We start from the raw sequence: 19,649 nt of genomic DNA on the forward strand, positions 1-19,649 counted from the left end.
ACAGATAATTTACATACATATCTGTATGTCCCCCAAGTTGCTCCGCCCATGGCGGGGTCAGGTAGAGGTCATAGAGGTGGGTGATCTAAAGACAGTGCATCAACTAAGGGACAAGAAAGAGAGAGTTCGAGAAGGAAAGGCGAGACCAAGTGTGGGCGGAGGTTCACGCCGAGAATGAGAGAGGGGGAGGAACGAGGTTTGGGGCTGTTTTGGCTGGTTGCTGTCTCGTCGTCGTCGTTGCTATATCGTGACGCCTGGGGTCTGAAACCGCGTTAAAGGCTAAATAAAATAACCCTCTGCAGTGTGAGTCCGGAGTCATTGCAATTGTAATGATTCATTATTTCACGACTATAGCCATTCAATTGCTCTGTGTGTGAGAAGACATTTTCATGGCCATCACATCTTCAGAGACACCAGAGAACACACACGGGCGAGAAGCCGTTCCTGTGCCCTGTGTGTGGGAAGACATTTGCACACTCGTCACATCTTCAGAGTCACGAGAGAACACACACTGGTGAGAAGCCATTCCTTTGCTCTGTGTGTGGGAAGACATTTGCACAGTCGTCAACTCTTCAAACTCATCAGAGAACACACACGGGCGAGAAGCCATTCCTGTGCCCTGTGTGTGGGAAGACATTTACAAACTCATCACATCTTCAGAGTCACCAGAGAACACACACGGGCGAGAAGCCATTCCTGTGCCCTGTGTGTGGGAAGGCATTTGCACGGTCGTCAACTCTTCAAACTCATCAGAGAAAACACACTGGTGAGAAGCCATTCTTGTGCCCTGTGTGTGGGAAGGCATTTGCACGGTCATCAACCATGAACAGGCATCAGAAGGTCCACAATGATAGGAAACTGAAATCAAAAGCTGAAATTCAAGGTGCTGCAATGAGTCCTGAAGAAGTTTCCACCTTCGATCCCATGCAGTTGGATCCCGAGAGATGGCTGGATGTAATGGAGTGGCTCGAGGATCAAACCGAGAGCTCGGGGTGACTGAAATATAATGTTGCATGCGGTTATACCTATTAAGCTGTCTTGAGTACTTTTGTGTTTAATTTTGACCATTTTAGTTTTATAGTTTTTTTGAGAGTTTAATGACGTGTACAGTGGTGGTTTGTAATGTTATCGGATTACTTGCTGAAGTGGTGTGATGAGTACTGGTTGTGAGATGGTTGAATTGTGGTCGTTAAGTGTTCCTGTTGAGCTAAAGTTGGAAAGCGTCTGTAATTAGATCTTTTCTCAACATTTTAAAAGGATTTTTTCAAGTATATAGCTTTTTTTGGTTGGTATTCATCGACTTTCATAACCGATTTCAGGATGTACATTGATGACGCGTTCGTTGGATATATGGCCTTGACTTCAACATAGACGCACAGTGAACAAATGTGGTGAACTATTAAGGAAATCATGGGGAATGATACTTTAACGCTTTGGTATTCCTGGAAGGGAAATGGTTTGCGTTGTACTGGAAATGCGTGAACATAGGACATAATAAATATTCCCTTCGAGTTTTGACGTAAAAATGATTGCAGATGAATAAAAACGTATTTTTAACAAATGTTTGTCCTTTCTTTATTTTATAATGTTCCTAGCAAAAACATGTTAAGCGAGTTTCAGGTGGAGGATCTCCGTCACACAAGTGTGCCCTTAACCGGCAGCATCTTGACTGTCTACCCGATTGACACGTGTTTCTTGAGGGGAAAGGTCCCCGTAGTTAATCGTTTCTCAACGTACCAGTCCTTAATCCCGAAGTGTGCCAGGGATAAACTGTACTCTATAACATGTAAACTGTAACACTATAAACGATAATACTAAACATAAAACGACTATAAACTAGTGTTTTAATTTAGAACGATATAAACGGAGGTAAGGTATTATAATCTCATTAGAAGCATTAGATTCACAGTGTGGTCTTATTAGAATAGCACTTTGCTCATATGTATATATGGTCTACGTGCAAGGATCGGATAAAAAAAAAATTAAAATTACAACACGGTCGTATTACAATCACGATTTTCACTGCTAGATGAAGGTCTCATCTCAATGTCATCGAATAGCAAAAGACGGAATATTATTATATTAATACTTAGAAAAACACCACTGTCACATGACAAATTCTCAAACTGCAACATTCAAGTGACAGAACAAAAAAAAGCCTAAAAAAAAGAACAACAATGGACAAATCCAAAAAACAGTCATAACACGCATGTTAGTAGCTGTTAGAAGAAGACAACACCTAGCACCTTCAACTATACACATTGTACAGCCCCAAAGAGCCAACTCGTAAATGTAGCGGTATATGACAGCCTTCGAACTTCTTACTTTCGTTCTCGATTAATTGAGACATTCTTGGCAAGTGCTATCGCTTTCGCTCGTGATTTGCCTCCTAATTATTGGTCTCAGTTTTCGAGAACCAACAAAATAGATGTGATGTCCTCAATTATTCCAAGCTGCACAATTCACGGTTGCAGACTGCTTTGAACAGCCAAATGTTATCACAATAAACAATTCGGACCACAGCAGGACACTCAATCTCGAGCATCTGCGAAGCAACGATATGAGGGGGCTAAGACCTGCAAGTTTATTCGTGTGTTGACGTTTTTTTAGCAAGATAGTTAAGTTCATTTATGATAAGAATTCGTCGACATGGCAGGTGTCTTGTTCTCCTTAATCAACCAAAATTATGACAAATTATGTCATAAATGAGTGTGAGCTAATTCTTCGGTAGTATTCGCTAAACACCGATGGCACTAACCTACACTAAGTTATGTTTAAACAAAGTAAACTTTAGTCGCTCAAATCTCAACTCAGATAGGATCATCTCAATTGTTTCCATAGACGTGTGGAGTCCCACGAGAGCAGAGTCGGCTGCAAACAGCCGGGCGGCAGTTTGAGCAGAAGCAGAAGTCGCTGCTTTGCCATCGAACGGTTTTGTAGCTGCTGTAGTTGCTTCTGTTACTGTTATATACGCAGCATGTTGGTGTCCCGTGATGGGATAACGCCTTTGATGAAAAACTCTGATGCAACCTACCAGATCGAAGCCATCGATCGACGCCTTTTGATATACTGTTACTATGTAAACTCTCACACTGTGAACGTTAACATTATGAATTCCAACAATATAACTTAAACATTAACATATACATTTGAAGAATATACAAAATACTGTAAACTAGTGTTATAGTAAACTCTAACAGCCAACACTGGTATAAACAGTGACCACGAGTCCATTCATCCCACAGTGACTTGTGCACAAACAACATAACAAAGAGCGGCGTAATCGTATCTAATTCATTTACCCACCCAGCAGTATAACAAAAGCAGTAATTGACCACTTCACAACTCCTCCTCCCCCGCTGCCCTTCCTGGCTCCTCCCCCCTTAACCACTATATAAGGTACAGATATTTTGCTGTGACGGTTTCACCTGAAGACGTCGTGATTTTTATTGTTTTATTTTTATTAATTTTAATTTCATTTTTACCTACGTGACTTTACCGAAAGAACTAAGAGTATAGACTATGAGCTATACATTATAAGGCTATACAATAGCATTATTAACTAGTGTTATAGATTAGAACAACCTACATTGAAGTGTGATATTCGAATCGCATTCAAATTATTCGAATCACTCCGTGGTACTCTTCCAATCAGACTACGGTCGTAAATACGTAACATGCATGCATGTAACATCTCTGTATGTAGTAAGTATATGTGCATGTAGCATGTCTGTTTGTAGTAAGTATATGTGCATGCAACATGTCTGTACGTAACATGTCTGTATGTAGTAAGTATGTATGCATGTATCATGTCTGTATTTAACATGTCTGTATGAAGTAAGTATATATGCATGTAACATGTCTGTGACTGCAGGAATCCATACTCTTTGGTTCTTTCGGTAAAGTCACGTAGGTAGAAATAAAACCAAATAAATCACGACGTTTCGAACGCAACACAAGCGCATTCAGATGAAAATCGCGTTGTCCGCGATGTGTTACGTCCGATACGTCGTGATTTATTGTTTTATTTCTACCTACGTGACTTTATCGAAAGAACCAAAGAATAGACATATTCTAATACAATATTAGAATATAATTAGAAGTATTAGAATCGCAATGTGATCGTTTTGGAATCACACTGCGCATATTTATGTAGAGTGAACGTGCAAGCGAACGCTGCTCGTATGTATGAAATCACACTCCTGTATGACCCACATTGTACTAATTTTTGTTGACGAATTCTTATCAACAATAGTGTAATTAAATAGTATGCTAAAGTAACTGTTATAACTGGATTAAACGTGCACCTCTTAACCCCTCCCTCGCATTTACGACTAACAATTAGCATTTGCACATAACATACATTCAAGCACAGTAATTTGCTAATACGACCATATTGTTATTCTAAAATTTGAATGCGATGCTTGCCCTGTACCCCCCACAATTCGCATATCCGACCGCCAGTTCGATTGAACGGACAATTTACATTCATGTGTCGAGTGGCATTATAATACTTCTAATGAGATTTAAATACCGTACCTGCGTTTATGGTGCTATAAATTATAAAACCAGTTGATATTTTTTTTGTCGTTTAATGTTTAGTGTTATTGTTTATAGTGTTATCAATTTACATGTTTTTTAAGTACAGGTGATTCCCGGTATATTTCGGTATTCTGGACCTGAACGTTGCAAAACGATTCATAACGAGGACCTTTCCCCACCAGAGCGCAATCCGCTAATTAAAAGAACTCGGGGCGGCGGGAGCACGTGCTTCCATGGGCAGTGGGGGACAGTGCATGGTTGTATTGCCTACAGGTGCCACCAGGTATGCCCCCCAAGTTGCTCCGCCCATTGCGGGGTCATGTAGAGGTCATAGAGGTGGGTGATGTAAAGACAGTGCGTCAACTAAGGGGCAATTGGTGACAACAGGATAGAGAGAGTTTGAGTAGGGAAGGCGAGACCAAGTGTGGGCGGAGGTTCACGCCGAGAATGAGAGAGGGGGAGGAACGAGGTTTGGGGCTGTGTTGGCTGGTTGATGTCTCGTCGTCGTCGTTGCTATATCGTGACGCCTGGGGTCTGAAACCGCGTCAAAGGCTACATAAAAGAACCCTCTGCAGTCCGGAGTCATTACAATTGTAACGATTCATTATTTCACGGTCTAATATTGGGTTTGTGCGATTATTTTATACATTCATACTGAATATTGCTATTTGATGCCATTGAGATGGAACATTCATCCAGCAGTGGGCAGCTTGATCCTAATACCACCAAAGTGTTATTCAAATAATTTTAATCCCATCCTGATCCTGCACCTTCCGCTTCACATATCCCACCATTTGTTGGCACGTCCATATTACATACATACATGTTACATACTTACGAGCATAGTGCGATTCGAAGAGGACCACGGAATGATTCTAATTATTCGATTGAGATTCAAATATAACACTTCATTGTACGGTTTGCTAATCTATAACACTAGTTAATAATGTTATTTTATAGCGTTAGGTTATATTGTTAGATTTCACAAATTTTGAGTTTACTTTAACACTTGTTTACGGTAATTTGTATATTCTTCAAATGTATATGTTAATGTTTTTAAATTATATTGTTGGAGTTCAAATTGTTAACGTTCACAGTGTGAGAGTTAACAATGTAAGAATATATCAAAGGCGTCGATCGAGAGCGTTGAATGGTAGGTTTGATCAGAGTTTTTTTTTATATAAGCACCAACATTCTGCGTATATAACAGTAACAGAAGCAACTACGGCAGCTATGAAACCGTTCGATGACAAAGCAGCGACTTCTGCTTCTGCTCCAACTGCCGCCCGGCTGTTTGTAGCCGGCTCTGCTCTCGTGGGACCCCACACGTTCATGGAAATAATTGAGATGATCCTATCTGAGTTGAGATTTGAGAGACTAAAGTTTACTTAGGTTAGTGCCATCTGTGTTTAGCGAATACTACTGAAGAATTAGCGCACACTCATTTTATGGCATTTGTCATAATTTTGGTTGATTTAAGGAGAACAAGAAACCTACCATTTTGACGAATTCTTATCACATACATGTACTTAACTATATAGCTAAAATAACGTCAACACTCGAATAAACTTGCGGGTCTTAGCCCTCTCATATCGTTGCTTCGCAAATGCTCGAGATTGAGTGTCCTGCTGTGGTCCGAATTGTTTACTGCGATAACATTTGTAACAAGATGCTGCCGGTTAAGGGCACACTTGTGTGACGGAGATCTTCCACCTGAAATTCTGTTAACATGTTTTTGCTATGAACATCGTAAAATAAATAAGGGACAAACATTTGTTAAAAATACGTTTTTATTCATCTTGCAATCATTTTTACGTCAAAACTCGAACCGAATGTTTATTATGTCAGTACAGTGCAAACCATACCCGTTCCAGGAATACCAAAGCGTTAAAGTATCATTCCCCATGATTTCCTGATTAGTTCACCACGTTTGTTCACTGTGCGTCTATGTTGAAGTCAAGGCCATATATTCAACGAACGAGTCAATGTACATCCTGGAATCAGATATCTAAAGTCGATTAATACCAATCAAAAAAAGCTATATACCTGAAAAAAACGTTTAAAATGTTGAGTAAAGATGTACCTACAGACGCATTCCAACTTTAGCTCAACAGGAACACCTAACGACTAAAATTCAACCCTCTCACAACCAGTGCACATCACACCACTTCGTCAAGTAATCCGATAACATTACAAACTACCACTGTGCACGTCACGAAACTGTAAAACTAAAATGGTCAAAATTACACACAAAAGTACTCGATACGGCTTAATAGGTATAACCACATGAGATCATATTTTTTCAGTCACCCCGAGCTCTCTGGTTGACTCTCGAGCCACTCCATTACATCCAGCCATCTCTCGGGATCCAACTGCATGGGATCGAAGGTGGAAACTTTTTCAGGACTCATTGCAGCACCTTGAATTTCAGCTTTTGATTTCAGTTTCCTATCATTGTGGACCTTCTGATGCCTGTTAAGAGATGACGAGTGTGAAAATGTCTCCCCACACACAGGGCACAGGAATGGCTTCTCACCCGTGTGTGTTCTCTGATGAGTTTGAAGAGTTGATGCCCGTGCAAATGCCTCCCCACACACAGAGCATAGGCATGGCTTCTCGCCCGTGTGTGTTCTCTGATGACTCTGAAGATGTGATGACTGTGCAAATGCCTTCCCACACACAGGGCACAGGAATGGCTTCTCTCGCGTGTGTGTTCTCTGATGGTCTTGAAGAGTTGACGAGTGTGCAAATGCCTTCCCACACACAGGGCACAGGAATGGCTTCTCACCCGTGTGTGTTCTCTGATGACTCTGAAGATGTGATGACTTTGCAAATGTCTTCCCACACACAGGGCACAGGAATGGCTTCTCGCCCGTGTGTGTTCTCTGATGAGTTTGAAGAGTTGATGCCCGTGCAAATGCCTCCCCACACACAGAGCACAGGAATGGCTTCTCGCCCGTGTGTGTTCTCTGGTGAGTTTGACGAGTTGATGCCCGTGAAAATGCCTCCCCACACACAGAGCACAGGAACGGCTTCTCGCCCGTGTGTGTTCTCTGGTGTCTCTGAAGATGTGATGGCCTTGAAAATGCCTTCCCACACACAGAGCAATTGAATGGCTTCTTGCCTCCGTGTGCGTGGGGCTGTGGAGAGCCTCTCTGCTCCATGTGAGCATAGTAACAGCAGCGGTGTTATCGAGTCAAAAGTACGCTATCGGCCGCAAGGATGTTTAGCGTTGAGTTTTGGATTTTGTTAACTGCTAAAACAAGAACGACGCTCGTGTCTAAACGAGAGGCAAAACAAATCCCGCTAATTTGACGACGAACACGTTTAAGAATTTATCCGCGAAAATAGACACTTACTTGGAGATTCACGGTAAATCGATGTCTGGAACCCGTCTGAAGATGTGTCGACACAGCAATTGTGCTCGCCAGGCTTCGTTGTCTCGCGGTTGAAGGGCGATCAGCAGAGCGACGAGTCGAACGTCCAACCTCATCAAGTTCCTTCTCGAAATGGCATTGAGCTCTGCTTCTGAGCCGCCTTATAACTCCCCCCCTAGGATCCAATCCTTTGTCTTTCAGGATATTTGCATTCGATTGTCAATTTTGGAAGGTACAATCCGCATGTCTATTAACATACCGAAGAGTAATGTGCCCATTGTGCTTCATGCATGAATATGTAAGTGCATCTCAGTGTGTAATTGTGCGCTTATTTTGAATAAAAACTTTGTCCTCGATTTAACGTGAATGCAGAGAAATTAGCATGTAACTTTAGAAAAGGAAGAGAGCGGCCTTCTCGACGAGGGAGTGAAACCCAATAGGTAATATTCTTTTTAAATCATTTATATTAAGTTCACTTGCTTGCTTGCGCGCTTGCTTGCGCGCTTACGACCGTGCCAAAATGTTACACTTTTTATGAAAAAAAAATTGTATGTCATTACCAATTGCTTAATGGTGGCAAGCAATCATCTGACCCATAGGTGACAGCCATCTCAAGCCAGAGGACGAGAGGACTCTAGGCGCCACGCATATAAAGGATTTATAGTGAAAAACTTTGTTTTTACGGGTTAATTTTTTAAATCCTTTATATTAAGTTCACTTGCTTGCTTGCTTGCACGCTTACGACCGTGCAAATCTTTCAGTCGATCTTTAACCCACTTCCCGTGATCCAATCGAGCTGACATTTTGCACACAGACTCGTTGTGCGTGACAATTTATTTTCGTTAATTTTTTTTTCCAAAATTGTACACTTTTTAGGAAAAATAAATTAAATTTAATTACCAATTGCTTAATGGTGGCAGGCAATCATCTGACCCATAGGTGACAGCCATCTTAAGCCAGAGGAAGAGAGGACTCTAGCCGCCACGCATATAAAGGATTTATAGTGAAAAACTTTGTTTTTACGGGTTAATTTTACAGCGTTACAATGGATAGGTTGTAGTTCATAGGTTATAATATTATGTTTCACTATGATAGAGCTTAACATGTGATCAAGGGCGTCAATCGGGTGAGTTTGATCAGAGGCTTTAATCAAAAGCGTCATCCCATCACGGAACACCATCTCCCTGCGTATATCACAGCAACAGAATCAACTACAGCAGCAACAACAGCAGCGACAACAACAGCAGCAACATCACATTTCGAGGGCGACGCAGCTACTTCCGATTCTGCTGCCGAGCTGTTAGTAGTCGGGACCTGCTCTCGCAGGACCCCACACGTCTTTGGAAATGATTGCGATGATCATGTCTGAGCTGAGAATTAAGTCACTCAAGATTACTTTGTTAAGGCAGGTTAGTGTCATCGGGGCTCTGTGAATACTACTCATGAATGAAATCACACTCCTGTATGACCGACATTGTACTAATTTTGGTTGATCGAGTAGAACAAGGCACGTGCCATGTCCAGAAGAATTCTTATCAACAACAGTGTCCTTAAATATGATGCTAAAATAAATGTTAACACTGCATTAAACGTGCACCTCTTAACCCCTCCCTCGCATCTACGACTAACGATTTGCATTTGCACATAACATACATTCAAGCCCATTAAAATGCTATTACGACCATATTGTTATTCTAAAATTTGAATGATATTCTTGTCCTGTACCCCTCACAGTTCACATATCCGACCCCCGGTTCGATTGAACAGATAATTTACATACATATCTGTAGAGTGCGATTGTAATACTTCTAATGATATTTAAATACCGAACCTCCGTTAATGGCGCTATAAATTATAAAACCAGTTGATATATTTTTTGTCGTTTAATGTTTAGTGTTATTGTTTATAGTGTTATCAATTTACATGTTTTTAAGTTCGTTATTCTGGACCTGAATGTTGCGAAACGATTCATAACGAGGACCTTTCCCCACCAGAGCGCAATCCGCTAATGAAAAGAACAAGGGCCGTCGGGAACACGTGCTTCCATGGGCAGTGGGGGACAGGGCATGGTTGTATTGCCCGCAGGTGCCACCGGGATAATCCCCCAAGTTGCTCCGCCCATGGCGGGGTCAGGTAGAGGTCATAGAGGTGGGAGATGTAAAGACAGTGCGTCAACTAAGGGACAAGTGGTGACAACAGGATAGAGAGAGTTTGAGAAGGGAAGGCGAGACCAAGTGTGGGCGGAGGTTCACGCCGAGAATGAGAGAGGGGGAGGAACGAGGTTCGGGGCTGTGTTGGCTGGTTGCTGTTTCGTCGTCGTCATTGCTATATCGTGACGCCTGGGTCCTACGCCGCGTTAAATGCTAAATAAAATAACCCTCTGCAGTCTGAGTCCGTAGTCATTACAATTGCAATGATCACGGGCTTATATTGAGTTTGTGCGTTTATTGAAACATATGCAGATATTGTATATTGCTATTGGATGTCATTGAGATAGAACATTCATCTAGCAGTCACAATCCTGATTCTAATATGACCATAGTGATAATTAATTTAATAAAAAGTACTTTTCGATTTAAAGCTTTCGTGACTGCAGGGATTCATCTTCTTGGTTCTTTCGTTAAAGACACGTAGAAGGGAAGTAATAAAATAATAAAAAATAAAACATAATAAAATAATTATTATGTTAAAACATAATAAAATAATTATTATGTTAAAACATAATAAAATAATTATTATGTTTTATTTTTATTATTTTATTACTTCCCTTCTACGTGACTTTACCGAAAGAACCAAGAAGAAAAAAGAGTACTTTGTTTGTGTGTAGGTCTGTGTCATCGGGGATCAGCGAACACTGCTTGTGAATGAACTCGCACACCTTTATGACCGACATTGTACTAATTTTGGTTGATCGAGACGAACAAGGCACGTGCCATGTCCAGACGAATTGATATTAACAATATTGTCCTTAAATATAATGCTAACACTGGATTAACGTTAACACTGGATTAAACATGCACATTTTTAACCCTGCCTAGCATTTATGACTAACGATTCGCATTTGCACATAACATATATTCAAGCACAGTAAAATGCGCATACGAACATATTGTTACTAGAATAATTTTAATGCGATTCTAACCCTGCAAACCCCCACAGTTCGCATATCCGTCCCCCGATTCGATTGAACGTATACTTTACATACATATGAGCGATTAAAATGCTTCTAATGACATTCTCATACCGTAACTATTATACATACATATGCGCAGAGTGTGATTCTAATACGATCACGTTGTAATTCTAATACTTGCAATGAGATTATAATACCGTACCTCTGTTTTTGCTGTTATAAATGATTAAACTAGTTTATAGTAGTTTCATGTTTTGTGTTATCGTTTATAGTGTTACAGTTCACGTGTCATAGCGTACAGGATTCCCTGTATACTTGATGATTAGGGACCGTAACGTTGTGAATCGATTTATAATGGGGCCCTTTCCCCTCCAGGAACACATGTTAATGGGGAGACAGCCAAGATGCTGCCGGTTAAGGGCAGATGTGTGACGAAGATCCTCAACCTGAAACTCGCTTAAAACACGTTGTTGATATGAATAAATAAACGGACACACATTTGTTAAAAAAAACGTTTTTATTCATCTGCAATCATTTTTAAGTCAAAACTCGAACCGAATGTATTATGTCCTATGTTCAAACAGTTACAATACAATGCAAACCATATCCGTTCCAGGAATACCATCGCGTTAAAGTATCATTCCCCATTATTTCCTTATTAGTTCACCACATTTGTTCACTGTGCGTCTATGTTGAAGTCAAGGCCATATATCCAACGAACGCGTCATCAATGTACATCCTTAAATCGGTTATCTAAAGTCGAATAATACCAACCAAAAAAAGTTATATGCTTGAAAAAACCCGTTTAAAATGTTGAGAAAAGATCTAACTAAAGATGCATTCCAACTTTAGCTCAACAGGAAGACTTAAACACTACAATATTATCCGGAATTGAATCATATCACAACCACTGCTCATCACGCCACTTCGGCAAGTAATCCGATAACATTACAAACCACCATTGTGCACGTCATTAAACTCTCACAAAAACTGTAAAACTAACAAATATTACCTGACGTAATATTTGTTCAGTCATCCCTGACTCTCGGTTTGATCGTCGAGCCACTCCATTACATCCAGCCATCTCTCGGGATCCAACTGCATGGGATCGAAGGTGGAAACTTCTTCAGGACTCATTGCAGCACCTTGAATTTCAGCTTTTGATTTCAGTTTCCTATCATTGTGGACCTTCTGATGCCTGTTCATGGTTGATGTCCGTGCAAATGCCTTGCCACACACAGAGCACAGGAACGGCTTCTCGCCCGTGTGTGTTCTCTGGTGTCTCTGAAGATGTGATGACTTTGCAAATGTCTTCCCACACACAGGGCACCGGAATGGCTTCTCGCCCGTGTGTGTTCTCTGATGAGTTTGAAGAGTTGATGTCCGTGCAAATGCCTTCCCACACACAGAGCACAGGAACGGCTTCTCGCCCGTGTGTGTTCTCTGGTGTCTCTGAAGATGTGATGACTGTGCAAATGCCTTCCCACACACAGGGCACAGGAATGGCTTCTCGCCCGTGTGTGTTCTCTGATGAGTTTGAAGAGTTGATGAGTCTGCAAATGTCTTCCCACACACAGGGCACCGGAATGGCTTCTCGCCCGTGTGTGTTCTCTGATGAGTTTGAAGAGTTGATGTCCGTGCAAATGCCTTCCCACACACAGAGCACAGGAACGGCTTCTCGCCCGTGTGTGTTCTCTGGTGTCTCTGAAGATGTGATTACTGTGCAAATGCCTTCCCACACACAGGGCACAGGAATGGCTTCTCGCCCGTGTGTGTTCTCTGATGAGTTTGAAGAGTTGATGAGTCTGCAAATGTCTTCCCACACACAGGGCACAGGAATGGCTTCTCGCCCGTGTGTGTTCTCTGGTGAGTTTGACGAGTTGATGCCCGTGCAAATGCCTCCCCACACACAGAGCACAGGAATGGCTTCTCGCCCGTGTGTGTTCTCTGGTGACTCTGTAAATGTGATGATTGTGCAAATGTCTTCCCACACACAGGGCACAGGAATGGCTTCTCGCCCGTGTGTGTTCTCTGGTGACTCTGTAAATGTGATGAGTGTGCAAATGTCTTCCCACACACAGAGCAATTGAATGGCTTATTGCCTCCGTGTGCGTGGGGCTGTAGAGAGCGTCTCTGCTCCATGTGAACGTAGTAACAGCAGCGGTGTTATTGAGTCAAAAGTACGCTTTCGGCCGAAAGGATGTTTAGCGTTGAGTTTTGGATGTTGTTAACTGCTAAAACAAGAACGACTCTCGCGTCTAACCGAGACGCAAAAAAATCCCGTAAATTAGACGATGAACACGTTTAATAGTTTATCCGCGTAAATAGACACTTACTTAGAGATTCACGGTATATCGATGTCTGGATCCCGACTGAAGATGTCGCCACGAACTCTCCGGACGCAAAGTCGACTAACTGTCGACACAGCAATTGTGCTCGCCAGGCTGCGTTGTCTCGCGGTTGAAGGGCGATCAGCAGAGCGACGAGTCGAGCGTCCAACCTCATCAAGTTCCCTCTAGAAATTGCATTGAGCTCTGCTTCTGAGCCGCCTTATAACTCCCCACCTAGGATCCAATCCTTTGTCTTTCAGGGTATTTGCATTCGATTGTTAATTTTGGAAGGTACAATCCGCATGTCTATTAACATACCGAAGAGTAATGTGCCCATTGTGCTTCATGCATGAATATGTAAGTGCATCTCAGTGTGTAATTGTGCGCTTATTTTGAATAAATGGAAAAACTTTGTCCTCGATTTAAAGTGAATGCAGAGAAATTAGCATGTAACTTTAGAAAAGGAAGAGAACGGCCTTCTCGACGAGGGAGTGAAACCCAATGGGTAATATTCTTTTACAGCGTTACAATGGATAGGTTGTAGTTCATAGGTTATAATATTATGTTTCACTATGATAGAGCTTAACATGTGAGAGTATACAATATCAGAGTTGATCAAATGCGACGATCAAGGGCGTCAATCGGGTGAGTTTGATCAGAGGCTTTAATCAAAGGCGTCATCCCATCACGGAACACCACATCCCTGCGTTTATTACAGCAACAGAAGCAACTACAGCAGCAACAACAGCAGCAGCGACAACAACAGCAGCAACCTCACATTTCGAGGGCGACGCAGCTACTTCCGATTATGCTGCCCAGCTGTTTGGAGTCAGGACCTGCTCTCGCAGGACCACACACGTCTTTGGAAATTATTGCGATGATCATGTCTGAGCTGAGAATTAAGTAACTCAAGATTACTTTGTTTAACCATAACTTTAGGTAGGTTAGTGTCATCGGGGCTCTGTGAATACTACTCATGAATGAAATCACACTCCTGTATGACCCACATTGTACTAATTTTGGTTGATCGAGTAGAACAAGGCATGTGCCATGTCCAGACGAATTATTATCAACAACAGTGTCCTTAAATATGATGCTAAAATAAATGTTAACACTGGATTAAACGTGCACCTCTTAACCCCTCCCTCGCATTTACGACTAACGATTTGCATTTGCACGTAACATATATTAAAGTCCATTAAAATGCTAATACGACCATATTGTTATTCTAAAAATTGAATGCGATTCTTGCCCTGTACCCCCCCCCCCCCACAGTTCACATATCCGACCCCCGGTTCGATTGAACAGATAATTTACATACATATCTGTAGAGTGCGATTGTAATACTTCTAATGATATTTAAATACCGAGGTCATAGAGGTGGGTGATGTAAAGACAGTGCATCAACTAAGGGACAAGTGGTGACAACAAGATAGAGAGAGTTCGAGAAGGGAAGGCGAGACCAAGTGTAGGCGGAGGTTCACGCCGAGAATGAGAGAGGGGGAGGAACGAGGTTTCGGGCTGTGTTGGCTGGTTGCTGTCTCGTCGTCGTCGTTGCTATATCGTGACGCCTGGGGTCTGAAACCGCGTTAAAGGCTAAATAAAATAACCCTCTGCTGTGTGAGTCCGGAGTCATTGCAATTGTAATGATTCATTATTTCACGGGCTAATATTGGGTTTGTGCGATTATTTTACATATTCATACTGAATATTGTTATTTGATTCCATTTAGATGGAACATTCATCCATTAGTGGACAGCTTGATATTAATACCACCAAAGTGTTATTCAAATAATTTTAATCCCATCCTGATCCTGCACCTTCCGTTTCACATATCCCACCCTTGGTTCGCACGTCCATATTACATGCATACATGTTACATGCATACATGTTACATGCATACATGTTACATGCATACATGTTACATGCATACATACTACATGCATAATTACTACGTACAGACATGTTACATGCACATATACTTACTACAAACAGACATATAAAATGCAATCTTAATTTTGGAGCTTTCGTGACTGCAGGAATTATTCTTTGTTTCTTTCGGTGAAGTCACGTCTAAAGATAAAATAATAAATTAAAATAATAGCGACGTTTCGATTGCAACACAAGCAATCATCATCAGACGTGACTTAACCGAAAGAAACAAAGAATAATTCCTGCAGTCACGAAAGCTCCAAAATTAAGATTGAACCACTTCTACGGGGAAGTTTTAAGCTTATCCTTTTCTCTCTCTGGCTATGTGTTCTCTCTGCCTGTGTCCTCTCTTTGGAATTTTCACACTTACAATTCTAACTTAGCAATCTTTGGGATACGTAATCAACCAGGCTATGCGTTAATTGTGTGTTAACCGACTCTCTGTGTTGTATTACATCACATTTCGATATTTTGCTAGGTTATTTAATTTTCGTGTGCCTTTCTCCTAGTTTTCAGGCTTGCGTGCCCGTGCCGCGTCGTCATCTTGCTTGCAGCAGCGGTGCGTTGCCGTACACTCATTGATGTGCTGGTTTTCTCTGCCCCCTCCCTCTCTCCGTCCCCGCCCCCCCTCTTTATGTTTAAGGGACCGTCACAGGGGCGGCCCCTCTCTTTGTGCCGATGTGTGTCCTCTCTCTGTGTGCCGTTGTGATATCTGTCTGCTTGTATGTCTGTCTATAGTTTTCTAGTTAGTTTTTTGTTGCTATTTCTTTTATGCCTGATGATGATTGCTTGTGTTGCAATCGAAACGTCGCTATTATTTTAATTTATTATTTTATCTTTAGACGTGACTTAACCGAAAGAAACAAAGAATATAAAATGCACATATACTTACTACATACAGACATGTTACATGCATGCATGTTACATACTTACGACCGGAGTGTGATTCGAAGAGGACCACGGAGTGATTCGAATAATTTGAATGCGATTCGAATATCACACTTCAATGTAGGTTGTTCTAATCGAATTACAATTATTCGAATCCCACTATAGTCGTATTAGAATCACACTCTCCACTGTTAGATGAATGTGTGGTAATAGAATTTAATAGCTATTTACAGTATATACACACATTTAAAGAGTATAACAATCACACATTATAACATACATACAATACACATGAATAGAAATATAAACATTTCTATTCATTTTTTAAAACTGAGAATGTGGTTGTCCATGTGGGGACGGAGATCGGTGGAATGTATCGTCTCCGCTGTGTTTCGGAATCCGTGTGATCACCCAGTCACATCGCCTAACTCCAGTCACAGCGCCTTACCGTTAAAAAATAACACTACAAACTAGTGTTATAGTAAACTATAATATTGTGAACTCTAGCAATATAAGCTATGAGCGATACATTATAACGCTATAAAATAACATCATAAACTAGTGTTACAGATTAGAACACCGTACATTGAAGTGTGATATTCGAATCTCGTTCGAATTCTTAGCTTCACACCGTGGTCCTGTCTTTGCCGCTGGCCCCCGAGGTCTCTCCCTGCTGGGCGCCGACTGCAGGGGTCCCGCCGTTCCCCGACCCCTCGCTGGTCTGCGAACAGATGCTGCCGCCGCTGGGCTCATCGCTCGCGGGGTAAGGACTGTCGCCCGACGGTTCACCTCCCTGGTTCGCACCTCCGCGAGTTCGCGAGAGGGGCATGGCTCGTCGCCGGCTTCCGTACGCCTGTAAACACATCGTTGCCTCTCCGCCAATCCAATGCGACGCCTCCCCTCACACAGCCCCGCGCAGCGATCACACGCTCTGAACGGGGGTCAGGGGTTGGAGGGCGAATGACTTTGCTCGCACACGCGCGACCGCCGCGAAACGAATATAAACTAGTTTTTTATGTAATTTATAATACCGTAAACGGAGGGACAGAATTAGAATATCTATACTCTTTGGTGCTTTCGGCAAAGTCACGTAGGAAGAAATAAAACAAAATAAATCACGACGTTTCGGACGCAACACAAGCGCCCGAAACGATGTCTGCAGCAGACATCGTGCTGCTCGCAGCAGACATCGCGGATATCGCTATTCTCACCTGAAGACGTGCGCTTGTGTTTCGTCCGAAACCTCGTGATTTATTTTGTTTTATTTCTACCTACGTGACTTTACCGACAAAAACAACGAGTATTAATTCCTGCAGTCACGAAAGCTTCAAATCAATATTAGAATATCATTCGAAGTATTATAATCACAATGTGATCGTATTCGAATCACAATCTGAGCATTTGTATGTATAATAGGGTACGTGCAAGCGAACGGTGCTCGTATGTATGTAATATGTATGTTCGTTGGACATGCGAACCGGGGGTCTGATATGCGAACTGGAGGGTACAGGATTAGGATCTAATAAAACTGATTAGAATAACACTATGGTCATATTAGAATTACACTGAGCTAGAATGTATGTTATATGTAGATGCACATCGGGAGTCGTAAATGTAACCTAGGAGGTGCGCGGTTTTAATCGCATTTAAATTCATCTTCTTGGTTCTTTCGGTAAAGTCACGTAGAAGGAAAATAATATGACTTTGAAACCCCCCCGCCCACCTCCTACGCATTTCCCATAAACATGCTAAATTCCTCTTGATATGCAAATTAATTTGTCAAGGCGCTCTTCTTCACCTTCCAACCCAGCTTAAATATACGCTCCAAGCTTGGTTGTGTTTCATTCTTCACCTGAGGATGGCTGCTTGCGTTGTAGCCGAAACGTCGTGAGAATTATTTTATTATGTTTTATTTTTAAAACCTAATACTAGGATATAAAGAGTTAAATAAGGGAAGGCGGGACAAAGGGTGGGGGTAGATTCACAACGAGAATAAGAGCGGGGGAGGAACGAGGTCCGGGGCTGTTTTTGTGGAATATCGGGTCCTGGCTGGTTGCTGTTTCGTCGTTGTGTCGGGGTCATCATCACTCGCCCCCCCCCCCGCTGCTATGTGAACCGCTGCTGGGTTCCTCACCCATGGTGTGGGAGTCGTCGCTCGAAGATTCCCCTCCACCGCGGGTCCGCGTAATAGGCATGGTTAGTTACCGAGTAGTATTCTGCCCCTCTTCACGCTACTACGATACCTCCCTTTCCTAATCGCGCACCTGCAACCAACACGGAGCGAACGTACGCACACCCACACACACATGCGCAGCTCCGCGCACTCCAACTCAACACTGACTACTCACGTATTTGATCGCGCACCTGTATCGCACACGGAGTGAATGCACGCGCACACACGCAGCTCCACACGCGACACACTGCTCAACAAGATCACACGAGACCACGCTTCGCTATTAATGATTTATTGTCTGCTACCTGGAACTGGTTGTTGAGTCAGTACGTATCGACGAGGCTGGCCTATCCTACTACCCCTGGACCTATTCCCTATTTATCGGCTTACGATACCCTTTCACCTTGCTACTCACGGTTCGAAGTATTCGGCGTCCTGTGGCTTTTCCTCGATGCTGTCGGGACACGTCACGCGGACGTCCGGAGGGCAGAGCTGGGAGCCGACTTGAACGCGGGCCTCTTCAAGAGAAGTGAGATCTCTCTACCTTGCTACGATCCCTTTTATCCTCTCTCCCGGACTCCCCGAATACTCTCCGCTCATGCGCGGCGCATATGCTAATCAATGTGCTGCGTGCGCGGCGTAAATTCTAATTAATCCATTTCTCACGCATGCCTTTATTATTGCAGATTATGCGGCGGCGTCCATCACAAAGGCTCGCCGTGGGAATTTGTGCACGGGCTCCCCGCGTGCCTCCACTCTCCTGATTATTCATACTTTCAGCTTAATCCTTTACCTTTGTAATGCGGGCGAAAGCGACCTTCCGGATGTGACGTCACGAGGAGGCGGAGCCAGGTGACGTGGGTGAAAGGTAGGGGGTCCTTAAGCGCGTAAACCGGAAGGAGAAGAGTCGGGGTGTGAATGAAAAGGTGTGGGGCCACGCGGGCGTACGAGCCGAGGGGGCACCGTCAGAAGCGGGAGCCAACCCTGGGAACAGTAGGGAGCTACTGGGAGGTGTAAAGCTGCAGACAGAGATAGGCAGTAAGGCTGTGTGTGAGGGGCAGCGAGGTGGCTGCCAAGAGTCGCAGGAGCAACGAGAAGGCGAGACAGCACGAGGCTGTCAGAGCTGCGGCAGGAACAGCCAAGGGAGCTGTGTGAGAGTACAGCAGCGGAGCTGCTGTGGGGCTGCAAGAGCGACAAGAGCAGCAGCGGGGCTGCTGATGTGGACTGGAGTGACATCGGAACCAGCACAGAGAGAATAAGAGAGACAGCCGTGT

At 42.9% G+C, this 19,649-nt stretch overlaps 2 protein-coding genes across 2 annotated transcripts in view; one reads left to right on the top strand and one right to left on the bottom strand.

Moving 5' to 3' along the window:
- LOC144953332 (uncharacterized) overlaps positions 1–19,649 on the top strand; it is a 446,639-nt gene that overhangs the window by 409,928 nt on the left and 17,062 nt on the right.
- LOC144953347 (uncharacterized) overlaps positions 9,220–19,649 on the bottom strand; it is a 142,030-nt gene continuing 131,600 nt past the window's right edge. The window contains 2 exon segments of the mRNA XM_078883909.1: positions 9,220–9,233; positions 12,198–13,081. Coding sequence (XP_078740035.1) covers positions 9,220–9,233; positions 12,198–13,081 — 898 coding nt within the window.

The sequence above is a fragment of the Lampetra fluviatilis genome, chromosome 74 (genome assembly GCF_964198595.1).
Source record: "Lampetra fluviatilis chromosome 74, kcLamFluv1.1, whole genome shotgun sequence".
Taxonomy (NCBI): Eukaryota; Metazoa; Chordata; class Hyperoartia; order Petromyzontiformes; family Petromyzontidae; genus Lampetra; species Lampetra fluviatilis.